The following is a 17,023-nucleotide window of genomic DNA, read 5'->3' on the forward strand; positions in this document are numbered from 1 at the left end:
ATGCCATTTGTCACTTTGATAGACAGAAGGTTTAAAGGATTCTAAATATTATTTGTATAAACTATATTTAATTAAATACAACAGATGCCTCTTCTGTGGGAGGGAAGTGCACATTGACAACCAGAATTCATTTTGTTGCTGCTTTTTATGCATAGATCTTCTGCAACAATTCATGAAATTCATGTTGTATTACAGTGAAGATGTCCTTCTCAGCTGAATAAGTCTGGGTTAGTGGAGCAGCATATCACAGCTTCCAGAAGGAAAAACTTAAAAGGAGATTCTTGTGAGGTAGAACTGAGTCTCCCTCATCAGTTTGTGGTGCTGCCAGTATGGTAAAGAAACCCTGTGGCCCTGCTCTCTGGCTTATGCCAGCATCACAACCTTTTTTATGGAGGATTTAAAACCAGCACAGTCACAGGGAAAGTTGTCTGTAGCTGCTTTATGATTGAAGTGATATTGTGGTCATTATTCTGCTGATTATTAATGTCCAGTTCTGAAAAGTCTTGTTGACAGAGGCTGCTGATGGTTTTCTGTGCCTCCTTTCTGCTGCCTCTGCACGTGGTGCCATTTTTGACCAGTTGCTGTGACCAGGAAGTTCTGATGGAATCTCTTTTATTTATTTTTTTTGGTTAGGAGCCATCTCATGGTGTTGTCAACATCTTTTTTGTTTGGTCTTATCCCATGGAATCAACCCTTTTCATGGCCAGCATGTATGTAGTGGCAGCTTCTTCTAGGGGGTGCCAGCATTGTTCTTCTAAAACTTAAAGCCCTAAAGCAGCAAGGCAGAGACTTAGTCATGATTGTTTGGGCTCTAACAGGAGCAGGTGCCAAGTTTTTGGTGGTGAGTTCATGTCTCACTGATGTTCTCCACACCCACAGTCCCAAGAGGCCACTGGAAGAGCCACACAGGAGGATGTATGTGCTGACCCATGTTTGAGGAAAGGCAGAAAAATGGACCTGTTTCTTCCAGGTCTCTGAGCTGGGCTCAACTTTTTCATGCATGTTACTGGAAGTCTCAAAGGACTTTGAAATCTAAAAATTCTCTACTGCCTGAGACTTCAGACAAAAGGAAAGGTCTGCACAAAGCTGCCCATCCTTTTTTTAATGTGTGAGCTTCAGCCAAAAAACCCACCCTTCTCCTGAAGAGAATGGAGTTGGAGGGAAGTGATAAAGATTCAAAGCAGCCACCGCCCCCCTTGGTTCTCTCCTTACTGCTCTCTGCTTGCTCTTCCAGCTCAGCCTACTGCTTCCTGGTAGCCTTACCACTGGTTTTTACTGGAGGGTGGGCATATTTCAGCAACTAAGAAATGGCAGTTTATTGATGCCTATCCCTTTTGGTTTTTTATAAGGAAATATTTTTAATTCTGCTAGTGTATTGACAGTGTTAGTGTCTCAGTCTCATGATCTTCCTACATTTTTAACCATAGATATTATTTACAGCTTCAAATCAAAGCTATTATTTGGGTTCTCTCATCTTTAGATGGCAGCATTTAAAAAGGGGCTTTTAATATACTTAGATACACTTTTTTGCATACAAAGTGTATAACATTTAAAATGTAAATGTCACTTAAATACAAACTTTTATATTACATTGAGTGGCAAACCTGCATCCAACAGTCATTTGATGTTTTCTGAGCCATGTCTGTCAGTCATGAGAGGCTCAATAGAAATATGCTAAGTCTGAATTTTGTCTGATGTCTAAACGAGAGGAGCTGAAACTGCAAAAGTTGGTTGTTACTGGTGTGCAGCTATCCTTTTGCTTGCTATTCCTTTGAGCAACAAAGAATCCATTGTGAGTATGGCACTGACTGATGTAAATGAACATTTGCTTAAAGACTTAGGTATCTTAGAAAAAAAAGAATTTTTTTTTCCACTTGTGCTTTAAAACTCTTTTAGCTTCAGTATTCCTGTGCCACAATCTTGCATTTTTATTGTCCTTGGCCTTTTTCATGTGGGCTGGGAACTGATTTCCTAAAAATGAATAGTTCTGGGTATTTGCAGCTGTGAATACTGATGGATTAAGACCTAAAAATATAGCACGTGGCCGTGTTTCTTTTATCTGTTTCAGCTTATGAAATTCTTGCTATAGGGCCACTATGTTGATAGCACTACTTTTTGTTGAATGTTGGTGGTGTTGTGTTAGTTCCAGGTTTTCAGCAAGATTGTATTCATTTAAATACCATAAACATCCCTTTTAGCAGTGATGTCCATTTAAGAGTAAAACCTTCTGTCTGTAATTTGATCAGCCTGAAAAAGGCTTCAAGTTTAGTTTGCTTTTTGCCACAGTGGATGTGTGTTCAAGATGGAAATGGAGATTGTATTTTTTTCTTGAATGCCATGGAATGTAAGTTTGAAGAGTCTATTTAAAAGAAGTGGTTCTGCTGCTTATCAACTTGAAAATGTTACTTCTGCATATTGTTAGCAGCTTTGAAAATGATTTGGATGATTTGATAGGTCAGCAGCACAACCTGAGTAGCTTTTACTCAGAATTTACTGTTGACCCAGTGGGGGCTTTCCTTTTCACCTTTCTCACCCCTTTCCACTACTGAGTGGGAAATGGGCAACTTTGGCTCCTCTGCAGTATGAAAACAGCAGTTCTGCTTCAAGAATATTTTCTGCTTAAGAATATTTTGAAGGTGAATCTTTGGCATGCACATAAATTCTTGCTGCCATCGATCTGAAACCCTCACAAACCCATGGGGTCTGGGCTCATCCCTACCCTTCTGCCTATTTTCTGCTGCAGGAGCAGTGGTCAGTGCAAGTGTTCCATGTTCTCACAGCTTGCTTTTTTTTTCTTCTTCTTCTGCCTCTAGAAAAGCTGTGACCTACTTACTCTTCTAAATTATTTTGTTACGTAAGAGTCATACAATCAAATTATGCAACGCTGATAGCGAGGGCTTTTCCCTGCTCTGTTCTTCATGTAGGCCTGGGACAGCAGGGCCAAGCAGATGGAGAATGGAAATAATGGTTACTCCAGAGATCTGGGACACCGTGGGTTCTCTTCTTGTCTGCTTATTAAATCAGATGATACAAAGTTGTGTGATTTCTATGTTGCTGGAAAGTAAATGCCTACACTGCTTGTAATGTCTTTCCTAGAGCATTCCTCTGTAAGCTTGTGAGAATTTTAAGTGCAGCATGTATAAGTCATCCTGCTTCTGTCTCTCATAGGTAGTTTCCAGCAGTGCTGGTAAAAAAAAAAAATAAAATCTACATGTCTCACAGGTTTTCTTGTGTTCCAGTAGTACCGTGAACAGGAAGCCATTCGCCTTTGCCTGAAGCATTTTCGTCAGCACAACTACACTGAAGCTTTTGAGTCACTGCAGAAGAAAACCAAGATTGCTCTGGAGCACCCTATGTTGACAGACCTGCACGACAAACTGGTACTGAAGGGAGACTTCGATGCTTGTGAAGAACTGATAGAAAAAGCTGTGAATGGTAAGAGAATCAGAGGGGCTTGATGTAATAATTAGAAAACAAAAATGTGGTGAAATGTAATGAAAAAAATGAAAACGAAATGAAAAAAAGTGTTGAAATGCTTTGACTTGTTGATGTGCTTGGTCGTAGAACTGCCTGGCCCATATGCTGTTTCAGGCTGGAGAGGGACTGTTTTGCAAGGGCCTGGAGTGATAGGATGAGGGGCAGTGGTATTAAATTAGAGTAGATTCAGATTGGATGTTTGGAAAAATTCTTTACCATGAGGGTGGTGGAAAAATGGAAGAGGTTGCCCAGGGAGGTGGTTGAGGCCTCATCCCTGGAGATATTCAAGGTGAGGCTTGAGGAGGCTCTGAGCATCCTGATCTGGTTGAGGGTGTCCCTGCTGACTGCAGGGGGGGTTACACTGGGTGACCTTTAGAGGTCCCTTCCTATCCAAATGATTCTATTCTATTATTCTATTATTCTAATAATTATTATTATTATATTCTGTCTACTATGTTGTACAGCTTTTGGACTTGTGAGCATGTATGTGATGAAGGATAAAAATTCAGTCTTAATCTCTTTATCACTGCCACTTCTGGAGTTGCTTTCTCCCCGAGGTGACAACTTGGTGCTCTTGAGTGGGTAAAGATAAGTTTTCCATATAAGTGGCTGAAAAGCTGGAAGGGGGATTAACTATCAGGAAAGTCCCTGCAGTGGTGAGCAATGAAGCACAGAACTTGAGTTCTCAGGAGTGATCTGTATGATGGTTTCTTGCCACCATAGTTGGTGGTAAGCAGAACTTAGTTGATGTTTTCAAGCAGAACTTTGCAGCTGTGCTTGAATGAGAATCTTGTTCTTGCTTATGAGGAAACAGTCCTTGCAAAATGGTGTCAAAGTCACAGTGACTGGAGGCAGAGCCTGTCTTCACTTGCAGAGCAGGAGGTTGGCAGCTGGTTTCATTGTAACTACCATTAATTTTTTCTTCCATCTTTCAACTTAGAAGCACTTGTGTTTTAACATCTCTCAACTCCTAAAATGGGGAAGATGTACTTTTTGTTGATAGAATGGAATGTAAAAGAGTTGGACTGTTGCACTGAAGTGTCTTCCAAGACCTGTGCAGTGGTTTTGGATCACAATCTGGTAAAACAGAGGTGCTCTTGGCTGTGGGTGTTCTGCTTTTTGACTGTGGGCTGTAGTTCTTCATGAAAAACTTGTATTGGCGTAAGAAAATAACCTTGTGTTTGATGCCAGTAGAGTTTAGTGGCTTAGTGGACCAATTTCATGGAAATCTGGCACCAGAGATGTTTTTTCTAGTTCTGGGCTAATTGGTCATTTTGTAATAACTTTTGGATATATGCTAGTATAGCTGTTTGACTCTTTTAAGTGTGGTTTGTACCACAAAAGTTGGAAGTGGTTCTCAGGATACGATAGAAATGGTAGCTTTAAAACCAGAGTGTGTCTTCCATGAAAATCCACCATCTTTTTAGGAATAAACTGTTCAACTAAGCACAACATTAAGCAGCTTATTGCCACAGGTTGTCAAAGCCCCCAGTAAATGGCTTTCTACAGGTTTTGGCTCGAGGTTTTCTCAGCTGCCTGGATAGAACAGATGAGCTCTGCCCTGTGCTGAGCTCCCTGAGCAGCCACCAGAGTTGTGATGAGAATTGCCAACCCTCATCCTCACCCTCTGGAGTCAATCCTGGCTTCCTGAGACAACGTGGTGGTGTTGGCTGGGATGACAGCTTCCTGCAGGGGCATCTGGCAGCTTCCTCCTGAATCCTAAGGGAAGGTTGGAAGATGAGAAAGCAGCAAGGAGCTGTGGCTGGCTGTTTCTGTCTTTGCAGTATTTCTCAGATACCAGTGCCTGGGGGGAGCTGATGAGCCCACCAATGTGAGGCAGACTCTGCTGAGGGCCAGAGGAATGCTGTGTGCTGATGGTGATGATTTTATCCATGTATCTGTCTGCTGCCTTGGCTGTGTCTGTGTGTTGTCAGCGCCTAGAGGCTGTCCTCTTTCCACTTCATTGCAGGCTGTAGTAGAAACTGTTTCTTGAATGGAATTTCACTAGAGGCCTAGAATGTGCTGAGTAAGTTCTTTCAAAAATGGACCATTTTTTGTTTGGGCACTAACGAAGTCAATGCTTCTCACTTTTTGAACTGTTGTATTTTGATTTCTATTATGACTTAATATTGAACATACTGGGTTTATTCTATCCACCAGCTTTCTCCTAGGCCTTGAGCTGAGGTAGTATCTGTTTCCCCTTGCATACTGAGAATCATAGAAACATAGAATTGGCTGGGTTGGAAAGGACCTCAGAGATCATCAAGTCCAACCCTTGATCCACTCCCATTGCAGTTCCCAGCCCATGGCACTGAGTGCCACATCCAGGCTCTTTTGAAATTTCTCCAGGGATGGAGAATCCACCCCTTCCCTGGGCAGCCCATTCCAATGTCTGATCACCCTCTCAGTAAAGAAATTCTTTCTAATGTCCAACCTAAACCTCCCCTGGCACAACTTGAGACCTCTTGTGCCCTCTTGTCTTGCTGAGAGTTGCCTGGGAAAAGAGCCCAACCCCCCCCTGGCTCCAACCTCCTTTCAGGGAGTTGTAGAGAGCGATGAGGTCTCCCCTGAGCCTCCTCTTCTCCAGTTGCTGTCTGCAATGCTCAGCTTTTCCAGGTGTGGAAATACAGGCAAATGACTCACCTGGTGGAAAACTGTAGGTCTTGTACTGCCTGACAAACTGACACTTGCTTCACATTGGATTTATGTGAACAGTCTTGCTTCCCTGGTTCTTGCAATCATGTCCTGTTTGGAAGGCTGAGGAACTCAGCATTGCTTAAGCAAACCAGAGAAATACTGTAGCTTGTCTCGCCAGTCCTTTTTTTGTTTGTTTGTTTTTTTAGTTCCAGGGACAGTTATATACAGGAGAGTGTTTATATTGCTTCCTTTTAATCTGGCACCTGAAGTAAAATGTCAGTGCCTGCATCTCCCATTGCTCTGCTCCTCATCCTTAATGATTTTGCTTGTCTGTGAATACATTAACCTTCGTTCCCCCATCCTTCTGCAATTCTTTATGCTGTCTTCAGCTTTTGCACCCATTTAAAGCTCTGTCACCTCCCAGCACCCTGTGGAGAGAAGTGCTATCTATCCTGAGATGCTGAGGCTGTATCCCATATTTGCTTTAAGCTGACACAACTGCAGGTTTTTAACTAACTGGGTCAATCCTGCCTAGACTCAGGACAGTGTGTCCCCTGGCCCCTTGCTTACTGGCACTGGTGTTCATGCTGCCACATGTCAAACCAGGTCAGGGAGCTGATCAGCCTATGATGGGGGAGAGGACAAACCCCCTTCTGATAGCCACAAAACCTTCCTGAAACTGCAGCTGGAATAGTTTGACCAGAGTTTGTAAAAGAGGATGGTTAAGTCAAGTTGCTGAATGTAGTAGGTGGCATTTAGCAGCTGGATCCTTCTCAGTAGAATAGGTATTTTCAGCCTGCAATACATTCTATTCTATAGTATTGCTGCCATCTGCTCCCTGTGGTCCTCTACCTGTCCTTCCTCAGTTCTGCATCTCTCTCAAGTTCCTCTGCTTGAAAGAGGTTTCTTCACACCCAGCTTTTTACCATCTTATTTCCTAGCAGCTTTGTTGTGAAGTCTCCATCGCTTGCTGCGTAGTCTCTAAGGTGTGGGTGTTCTTACGACTGAACTCCTCTCTGATGTGCTGTGTTTTCCACATAAAAGCAGATTAACTTGAGGCCTGTGTATGGTCCGTGCAGTGTAGTTAAAGTGTAGAGTTAATTGAGATACACAGATCCTTAAATTATCCCTCAAATCCTTCAAAGAGCAAACTGTTCTGTAGCAGACGGGACATGAATATGTGAACTTCTGACCTCTTGCTGATGTGGAAGTTCATTGCCTTAAAGGAACAAACAAAAGTGCACTGAGGTTGACAGAGATACTGCCTCCCCAATTCAGCCTAAAATGTCTTCTGTAGAGCTTAATATTTGCAGTGCTTGGTAGGTATTGAAAAAGTGCAATGTGATGCATCTCTCGCGGGCTATTTCCATAGGCTTAGTCATCTAGAAAAAGAGTAGGTGGTCAAGAATTAGTGCTAGCAGAGCTAACTCTTGTTCTTTTTTGCATTGCTAATGATGAACTCTGTCTTCCACCTCACATCACCAGATGATTTCTTTTGAGAGCTTGGTGGCAGGCAGCCACACTTTTCCCGCAGATTCTTTTGACTTGTGCATTACAAGTCTGAAAATGGGCAAATGGAAACTCTGGCAGCTGCCTGACTTCCTCTCAGGAATAAAAGATTCCCTAAATTTCAGCTGGTTCACAGACTTAGTTCGAATGCATCCCATTTGGATTCATTCCTATAGCTTTCAGACAGGCCTATATTATTGAAATAAAAAAAAAATCTCCTCAATATTCCTACAGAGAGCATGCGGAGCGCAAAGGACTCAGTTGAACTGTTTGCAGCTCCTATAGACATAGAAAGCTGCTTGAAATGGATGAAGATCTGCTGGTTGGGTATTAGTATTCTGGTGATGGAGGTGTTCCTTCTGGCAGCTCTCCTGTCAGTGTGTGATATGTGTTTATCTGTTGACAAGTCATCCCTGTACGCAGAACAAGAAGTTGTGATGTGCAGCCTGTGGGCTTGAATGTCTCCTGAAACTCAGGATGCACACAATGTCTAGGTATTCTCCTGGAAGCTTGAGACAGATGTGTATACACCTTAATTTTCCCATCAAATAGGTTTGATTTGGTTCTGAGGGAGTATGGATGCTTGCTGCTCTGTAGTACTGGGATATATAGAGGGGGATCCAAAGCCTATGGCAAGTAGATAGTAGGGTTTGTGCAGCAGCAGTGTATCTCCCAGGGATTTGAGAGCAGACCCAGTATCCTGTTTCATTTTTCTTAAGAAGGAAGAGTGAGAGCATATTGCAGCTTTGGGGCTGGAAAAAATTTTATTTCCCTTGTTGCTCCCATGTCCTGAGGAAATTGTCAAGTAGTAGTTGGACAGTTATCTGGATTCATCTCTGTTTTCTGCTTCAACTTCTCTTTAGAAGGATTTTTATGACTAAAATATGTTTAGGGTATTTAATTTTTTTTTTGTTCAAGGAAAGTCTTAAAAAAAACAAACCCCACCATCCAGAAATTATGGGCTCAATGCCACTGAATTTTTTTGGCCATAGGCAGTGAAGTTGAACAGATTTTAGTAATCTTATCTAGAGATGTCTGTTGTCTAAAAAAACGTAATACAATTTTACTTGTTCCTCATTGGCTTCAGCAAGTTAAATATTTTTGTTTGCAATGTTTGTCCTAATGCTTTCCAGGTAACCTGTAATTGACTGACAAAATAAAGGCTCTGGCTATCAGGGAGGTAGAATTTACTAAGCTTTAACCACTGTGAACTTTATGTTGTTACATCTAAAATGCGTCACAACTTGCTACAATGGGGCCTGAAAATAGTACAAAATAAAAGTACCAGCTTGGGCCATGATTTTAGGCAGTAAATATAGACATTGAAATGAGAGGCCTCTGGGGTGAAGGAAAAGACTTCCTTTAAAAAACTACACTCAAGGCTTTATTTTTTTCCCAACAGGGGTCTGTAAATTTATTTTTAAACTACTGATTCATTGGAAACAACTGACAAACCTGAGCAGGCCTAGATCTGATCTTCAGTGACTTGCAGAAGTCTTGGAGACCTTTTGATCAGCAGTGCTATCCTGGCAAGAAACACAAGAATAGGGCTGGCATCAGAGAGAGGATCCACCTAGAAATCCTACTTTTTTTTTTTTTTTTTTTTTTTCCTGATGGTGTCAGACAGGTGGTGATTCAGCTTCCAAAACAAGCTGCTGCTGGTTTGCAGTGCAAGTAGAATGAATGTAGAACTGCTCCCAGCAGAAAGAAACATTTCTGGGAAGCAAGCTGGACTATTTCCAAACCAATGTCCCATGGAAGACAAGAAGCATTATTAAAAGAGGCTGAAGGCACAACAGGGGAGAAGTGTCATATCTTGACAAGTGCAGCCTGTGGGTGCAGAGCATGGGAGAGAGGTTAAATCACCCTCTCAGATCGTATGTGGTGCAATTCATCCTCTTGAGCTATTTATGTACAATTATCTATTGGCTGCCATAGGGATAAATATGGCTTTTCACTCTTGTCTCGAAGACCAAAAAGCTCTAATGATAACCAAAAGGCTGGATTTCTGTCTAGGTTTGTGGCTAGAAAAATCTGCCTGAGTCAGGAAAGGGATTTCTTACAGCACATGCATTAATTTTGTTGGAATTGAGCTTTTCTGAATCAGAATTGATGAAATCTCAGGCTCTTAAGCCTCTCACATCTTATTCCAACTTTAAATGCTGAAGAAGTGGGCGTTAAGAGCTCCAGTCTTAAAACCAAAGCAAACCACTTTTCTACATACATTGAGCAAACTTCTGGCTTTCCTCAATTACCCTGATGTGAGGGGAATGTTGATGTTTTTGGCTCTAAGACAGGTGAAAGTAAAATCTGCCCTGCTTTCACAGAATATTTCATTTGAAAAACTTGCAGAGCTGAGATGATGAAAGTTGAAAGTAGTTTTGCCTTTTAAGACCAACTTCACCTTTCAGCAGCTCTTGAGTGCCCTTATTTTCTTATTACAAGGTCTCTAAATAGAGTATTCATCTTCTCCCAGGAAGCACTCCCTGGATTGGGCTTTAATTAAAACCTGGATTTCAGTCACGACAAACTACATGATGCCAGGAAACACTTTAAAATATTTTCTGAACATTGTGCTGTGCTTAACAAAGGTTTCTACCTTTTTGTAAATAAATAGGGATGTGTGCAGTAAGGATTATTTTTTTGTCTGTGTGCCTACCAAGGGATTTTCTATAAATAAACAGAGGCATTCATAATCTGTTAAATTCTTACTTCAAAGCCACAATTACTGGGGTTGGGAGAACTGAAACGTATCAGATGCAATGTAGTAATTTAATTTTGTCTTTCTCTGCTGGAGGATGTCAAAGTAATTCCTGAGCAAATTTTACCTGGTGCCATTTCTCCCAAAGAGAGCTGTTGGGTTTTAGATGGTTAAGGAACCCTGAATGCCTCCAGTGTCTGAATGGTATATGAGCAATGTACTGTGTCAATACAAACCCATGTAAATCTCTCATTTGAGTCTTCAACCTGCCTGTTGTAGTCACCACTAGTAGGTAGTGATGTAAACTGGGTGTCCCAACTCTCATTTTTTTCAGGTAATGCATAAATGCAGAATAAACTCTTGTCATGAAGAGCTTGTGTCTCGAGATGGGAGGGTGATGGGTGGGATATAACCAGGTGAGCAGTGGACAAGAGCCTTGCCATTAGCAATCTAATAGTTTGCTGTGCCTGCAGAAGGCAAGATAGGTTCTTTTTCAAGGAAACACTTGAAGAACAATAGCAACAATTTTCCCAAGTGCTTGCAAAGCTCTTCCCAGACTGAAAAGTGGCCCAGGAGAGCGTGGGTGTTGAGAAACTCTTTTTCAAAAAAATTAATGTTTATGACTGGTAATGTGTAACCAGAGTAAGGAACTCACCTATTGATGCTCAAGAGGTGAAATGTGGTAACAGAGGGAGGGAGGAAAGTCACAAGGTGAGCTTGGATAGAGTGCTTGGAGTGCTTCTTACAGAAATGCTGCAGTTGGCATATCTGGCCAGTGACCTAATGCATCTTCTGTTTCTCTACTTGCTTAACTCTCTGAAGAGAATGTAAACTGTTATTTTATTTTTCATCCAGAGCTTGGTTGTCCCATATCGTAGCATTTAAGTAATCTGCTGTTCTTCCTTTTTCTTCTTAGATGAAGCTCCTGAGATGCTGACTGACCTAGTTTTAACTTAACATGTACTAAAATGGTTGAATTTTACATGCAGTGGCAACTTTCTCTTTGCTTAAATTAAGGTGGAGGGATTCAGTTTTTAATGAAATAGAGATTTATAGACAATTGGTATGACCTGGCAGGCAAGCTGGGTGATTCTTGGAGTGAGTATTCTTATGATTTTAAGTTTTTACACATTTAGTTTGTTAGAAAGTTTAATAAACCGGTATATGGAGAGAATTTACTTATAATGAAGGCTTTGGAGTAGCATTCTGGATTGAGTTAGGCTGAAGTTACCTGCATTAAAAGTGGCTCTGTTATAATGGAAGTAGAAACATTTTATACAGCAGAGTTTGTGTTTTACAGATGGTTTATTCAATCAGTACATCAGTCAGCAAGAATACAAACCTCGCTGGGGGCAGATCATCCCCAAAAGCACCAAAGGTAAGGACATTTCTTAACATATAATCTATGCAATGCCAGTTCCATCTTGTTCCTTGGAGCACATTGAGCAAGAAAGTGATGCAAGAAAGCCTCCTCTAGGACAGTTGTTCTAGGGAAGGGTTTAGTCTCTGCAAAATTTGCATTTGTCTGCAAAGTCAGTGAAATGCAACCTGGTTTCTGGTTGTGTAAGGAACACTGCAGAAATACTAGCTGTGACTTCAAAGTTAGCTTATCAGTTCAGAAAGAAATCTCAGAATGTAGGTTAAGCATTCAAGTGATGACCTGTATGGCTGGATTTAATGCAGGGGGTCAAATGTATTGCAAATAAATACATCATCTTAATTGGGAGTATTTTAAATTTGAGGTGCCTCTTCTGAAGTTTTGGTCTATTTCACAGTAAATCTAAACTGCAGTATCTTTTTCCCTTGCTTTCTGCCTTGAGAGGAGACAGCAGCAGCTTTGGCTAAAGTACAAAAATTATTGTCTTACAGCAACTGTAGGATTGAAGGTGACAATCACCAAAATGTGGAGCTCTGCACCCAAACCTCTTGGGAAGGGCTGTCTATGAATACAAGCAGATTTCTTGTCCAGCAGAATGCAGGTTGTCTTTCTTATGTTGCTTTCCATAGATGACACCTGCCCTGAAATGCAAAGTGATTGGAAAACTGCTTTAATTGGACAGTTGGAAATTCCTGTATATGTGAGATGATGTAAATGGTGCAAAGTTAGCTCTGCTGTATCTATGCCATTACCTTTTGCCTCCATCCTGTGGGTATGTTTCCCTGTCCATTTGAGTCCAGGAAGCTCTCAGATGGGGAGAGATGGAAAGAGTGCAAAATGTTGACTGTGTCCTCTTTGGAGAGCTGCAGAGATTGCTCAGACCTCATTTTTGTGGGCCTGTGTACTTCAGGAAGTCTCAAGCTCCTTTCCAAAGCTCTTGGAAATGTGGCACTTGAGCTTTCTGTGCTATCAGTCACCACTTAATTCAATATAAAACTCTGTACAGTTTCATAATGCACAGAAGAATATTATCTGGAAAGTATTGTGCTGATGAAGAATGGTGAGTTACTTGGTTGCTCTGCTTCTGTATAGTATTTGGGCCATGACTGAGGTTGTCTTTGGTTTAAAAATCTTATAACAAAGAACTTTTGCCTTCTCTTTTTTGGAGGTGATGGGGAAGACAGCCGACCAGGGATGAGAGGTGGCCATCAGATGGTTATAGATGTTCAGACAGGTGAGTAGTTTTTCAATTTCTTAACTAGCTAAATTATTTAATCAGATGTTTTTTCAGATAACTCTTCAAATGTGTTTTTCTTGAGAGGCTACCTTAACCTCAGGTTTTGTCAAAAAAAGAAAAGTACTTTCTAATAGTTGGAGTAAATATTCTTTCCCTCTGGAACTATATTCCTTTCCCACCTCTCTTCTTTCCTGTTAGGAAAACCTTAATCATTGTCTTAACTGAGAAAGCAAGAACAATTGTTTTGAATTTTTTGTCCCTCCTACTCTCTTAGAGCAGGAGCTGAAACAAGACAAATTAGGGATTATGATTTCCCTTATCTGCTCCATACTATGCTCTTTGGAATAGTGCTCAAGGAATAGATATGATGTGTTGAAATATTCCTTGTATTTTGGTTGGAGTGGCTTCTGATTTCCACTGTGTGCAAAAAGCTCCTGTTAAATATGATTTGTTAAACATCTTTTTACAAAAATATTTCCTCTGCTAATTTAAAGAATGGCTTATCCTCTGTTTCAGAGTTTCTGCTGAGAAAAGAAAGGGAGGGGTATAAGTAACAGTTCCAGTGATTGTTGTTCTCCATAATTTTGTGTGTCTTTGTCTTCTATTTAATCAGATTTCTGTGGTATTGTCATTCCTTACTAAAATAAGGAATGCATCTGCCTTCATCTCTGCTAAGGAAACAATTTGTGTAGCAGCACTGTTCTTAGGAAAGGAGAAACAAGATCAGGGTGTGAGTAGCAGAGAGGAATCCAGGGTGGCATTGAGGGACTTGGCAGAAAAATTACCATGGCTCTATCTGTTGTGGTCATATGGACAGGGACTGAAGCCTGTGACAGGATAGTCCCTTCAAGAGTAATTTGCTAAGTCATAGTGAACAAGCAAAAATGCAGCAGTAGCTGCAGTCTTTGGCTTTTACTCAGAGTGTAGTTACTGCTTTAGAGGAAGCACTCGACTTATTTTTTTTTATATGAGAGCAAACTTTTTTTTTTTGTGGAGGAGGGTTGAGGTTCATTAGAATAAAATGCTGCTGGGGATTGCTGGTGTTTGCCTACAAAAGAAGCTGTGAACGCTCCCTAGTGGCCTCAGGGAATAAGCAGGCAGTGGTTGCTTCACAAGCGTGAAGGAAGGTGAGGTTTGCCAGTTCTGAAATGATCCTCCTTTAGACCTCCTGCAAACGATACATTCGTGGTAGTGTGAGATTTCATTTCCATGCCTGTTGGTTTCCTTAAATCCCAGTAAGCATATTATCTCTGCTTTCGACTTGACTTTTCACTGTGCTTTAACAAGGCTGTAAAAAGTGTCTATCTTTTTTTTATTACCTGCACAAAACTCTGGAGAGCACCAATGGGGGCAAAATCCTGATGGAGGATAAGATCTCCCTCTTTCCATTCCCATCCTTTCCTGCTGCAGCTCTGTCCAGTGGTGGTGGGATACCTTCAGAAAGTTTCTCCGTGGGATATTTGGCAAGTTGCCCTTAGTTTTGCTTCCAGGCCCACTGAGGCTTGTAAAAGACAAGATGTTTTTGCAATTATCAGTTTTGCCATTTTATTTGGCTCGTGCACAGGCCAAGGGAGTTCTTGATGCTGTTATTCTTAAAAGCAGCTGTTGCCGCTTGCTGGAGTTTTCCTTTGGAATATAGGTAGTGTTTAATGAGACTGTGGGAATTCAGCCAGTTATGTCAGGATGTGTTTCACAGGCTGGAGCTATAAAACTCCCTGGCTAACCTTGAGCAAATACCCACACACTTGTTGAGCTGTTTGTTGATGTTCTGTGTTGGTTTTTTTTTTCTTTTTCTTTCGTTTTGTTGCTATTTTTTTTTTCTTTTTTCAGAAGTCTTTCATAACGAATTAAAATCAGCTCACTTTGCAGCCCTCATTTAGAGGGTTGATATCCTTTTCAACACCTCACGTTTTCTTCAGGTTTAGTATTTTAGAAAGCAAGTGAAACACCAAAATCACACATATAAAGAGATTCCAAAGCTTCATATCACATAGAGTAAGCGATGGAAGCAAATTTCAATCCCTGATGTCCAGACCTGCTATAACAGGACTATAAGTGGTGCTGCTTTTTGATTTCAAGGAAGTATTAATCAGTTATTACTGATGATAAAAACATCAAATTATTTTTAATAGATTTTGTAATAGTACTGAAAGTGTTGGATGCACAGGTTAGTGTCAGGACAGAGGATATAGTAAGCAGTTGAGCTACATCTCAAGTTACTGGTAGTGCATTGAGTCACTGAGAATCTCTCTGCTCTGAGTTTCAGGTAGAATATAGTTTAACTTGGTCTAAACTGCTTTTTAGCATCTGTTATCTTCTGATTAGGTTGAAAGTAACTGAAAGAACAATTCTGGCATCTCTGCTGGCAACCAGTAACTTGTGCTGTTACATCTGATGTTCCTGCTCGTAATACCTTCTGTGGCTGCCTTAGGATAAGTGCAGTGCAATTTGTGCTTTGTAAAACTGTTTAAGCAGTTGGGGATGAAAATATGGGCACTTTGGGATACCAGAGTGTAAATGCAGTGTGCTACCTTCTTATATAAAGCAAATAATTGGCAATTACTGATTCTGACAACGTCTACCATGCTTTTAATTGTATTATCACTCAGACTGGAATGAGGTTGGTTTTGGTATGCTTATATAGAAACATTTACAAAGAAGCATTCCTGGTTATAGTTGGAAATAACTGTTAAGTCCTCTTAAGCTTTGTTTTGTAAATGAAAATAGAAGTCTTATGTCATTTCTGCTGTTTGCTGCAAGGTGTATGTCTTGTGTAGTTCAGACACTACAGAGTGTGACACCACAGAGCAGAGTTTTCTGCTCTTCCTTGATGGAAGGGAAAGTATTTGGGTAGTCACAACTCAGGTGAATAAATTAAAGCACAGGTGTCCCCAAAACATGAAAGTGAAAACAGTCCCAAAACTACACAAAAACATACACAAGTGGACTGAATGGCAGTGGTGAAAAGCTGTACTGTTGTTTACATAGGTTGGGATGAAGTACTCAGCAGTAAATCACAGGCTTGTACACAGTACTGTGTTCCCAGATGCATTAAGCCCTACTACAGTTTTGGATGAGGATGGAGACATGTAGCACTGATACCTTGATTTACATAGCTTTGATTATACCATCTCAGGCTTTTTATTCTTCAGGTATGCCATGCATTTAGAAATACAAATGCTTATTCTGTGAGAAATTGTGAGTGAGTAAGTGGATTAGCAAATTCAAGTTTTAAGGAACAACATCTGTACTTCAGAGGAGTACGTGTACTGTGTTTTGGAGATTTGGTTTATAATTCTATATTTAAAGTGGAATTGATTGACACAGTTTTGTGTGAATGACAGGCTATAAAGCCACAGAATTTATTAAATATACTGAAAAAACTGTTTCGTGATATATCCTGTTTCTTTAAACATTCATCTTTTATTTCTTTTAGATAGAGCCTTCTGAGGCTTTGACAAACCTGTTTTAGAAATAATATCTAAACAACCAGGGTAATTTTTCTGTCTGCATTTATCTTCTCTTTGGCAAGTGAAACATTTTTTGAAGTAAAGTATTAGTGAAATGACCTTTGTTAGTCCCTGTTCACTCACCAAAGTGAAACTACTCTGTAATTTTGGTTGTACATTATTTTGCTTTTCCTTTCATAGGAAGGAATTCTGCTTACTTTATTCTATGAGATAAGTAAGAACAAATCTGTAGGTTGGGAACAGTGGGAGGTTCAGAGAACTGGGCACAGTGTGCCCATAGTATATGCAGGCAATTCAGTGGAAATTATTAGCCTGGTTCAGAAGCAGCATGGAGAGATGAAAAAGATGAAGTGAGAGCAGCAGACATGAAGGATGCTGTTTTGCCTGAGGAAAACACTGCTATCCACGAGATATTTAAAGACAGGACTTGTGTACAAGATGAAGAGATCTCTCAAACAAAACACAGATGGCTCCTAAGCTCTGAAACACAAACAGCTGCTGAATCCTGGATGTTACTCAACTCCATGGTGCTTTCACATTTGAGAGGAAGACACTCTGCCTGCTCAAGCCAGCCCTAGCCTGACAAAACTCAAATCCAGCCACCACCTACATGG

The 17,023-nt window shown here is 40.7% G+C and overlaps 1 protein-coding gene across 4 annotated transcripts in view; it reads left to right on the top strand.

Annotated features, from left to right (window-relative positions):
* The window catches only part of MKLN1 (muskelin 1), a 100,602-nt gene that overhangs the window by 31,142 nt on the left and 52,437 nt on the right, over nt 1-17,023 (top strand). For 3 of the 4 annotated variants that reach the window (XM_071734211.1, XM_071734212.1, XM_071734213.1), the window contains 3 exons: nt 3,243-3,435; nt 11,625-11,702; nt 12,871-12,936. In XM_071734211.1, coding sequence (XP_071590312.1) covers nt 3,243-3,435; nt 11,625-11,702; nt 12,871-12,936 — 337 coding nt within the window. Of the gene's footprint in view, nt 1-3,239; nt 3,436-11,624; nt 11,703-12,870; nt 12,937-17,023 lie in introns of all 4 variants that reach the window. The other variant, XM_071734215.1, reaches the window with a different exon arrangement.

This window comes from Heliangelus exortis, chromosome 1 (genome assembly GCF_036169615.1).
Source record: "Heliangelus exortis chromosome 1, bHelExo1.hap1, whole genome shotgun sequence".
NCBI classification, from domain to species: Eukaryota; Metazoa; Chordata; class Aves; order Apodiformes; family Trochilidae; genus Heliangelus; species Heliangelus exortis.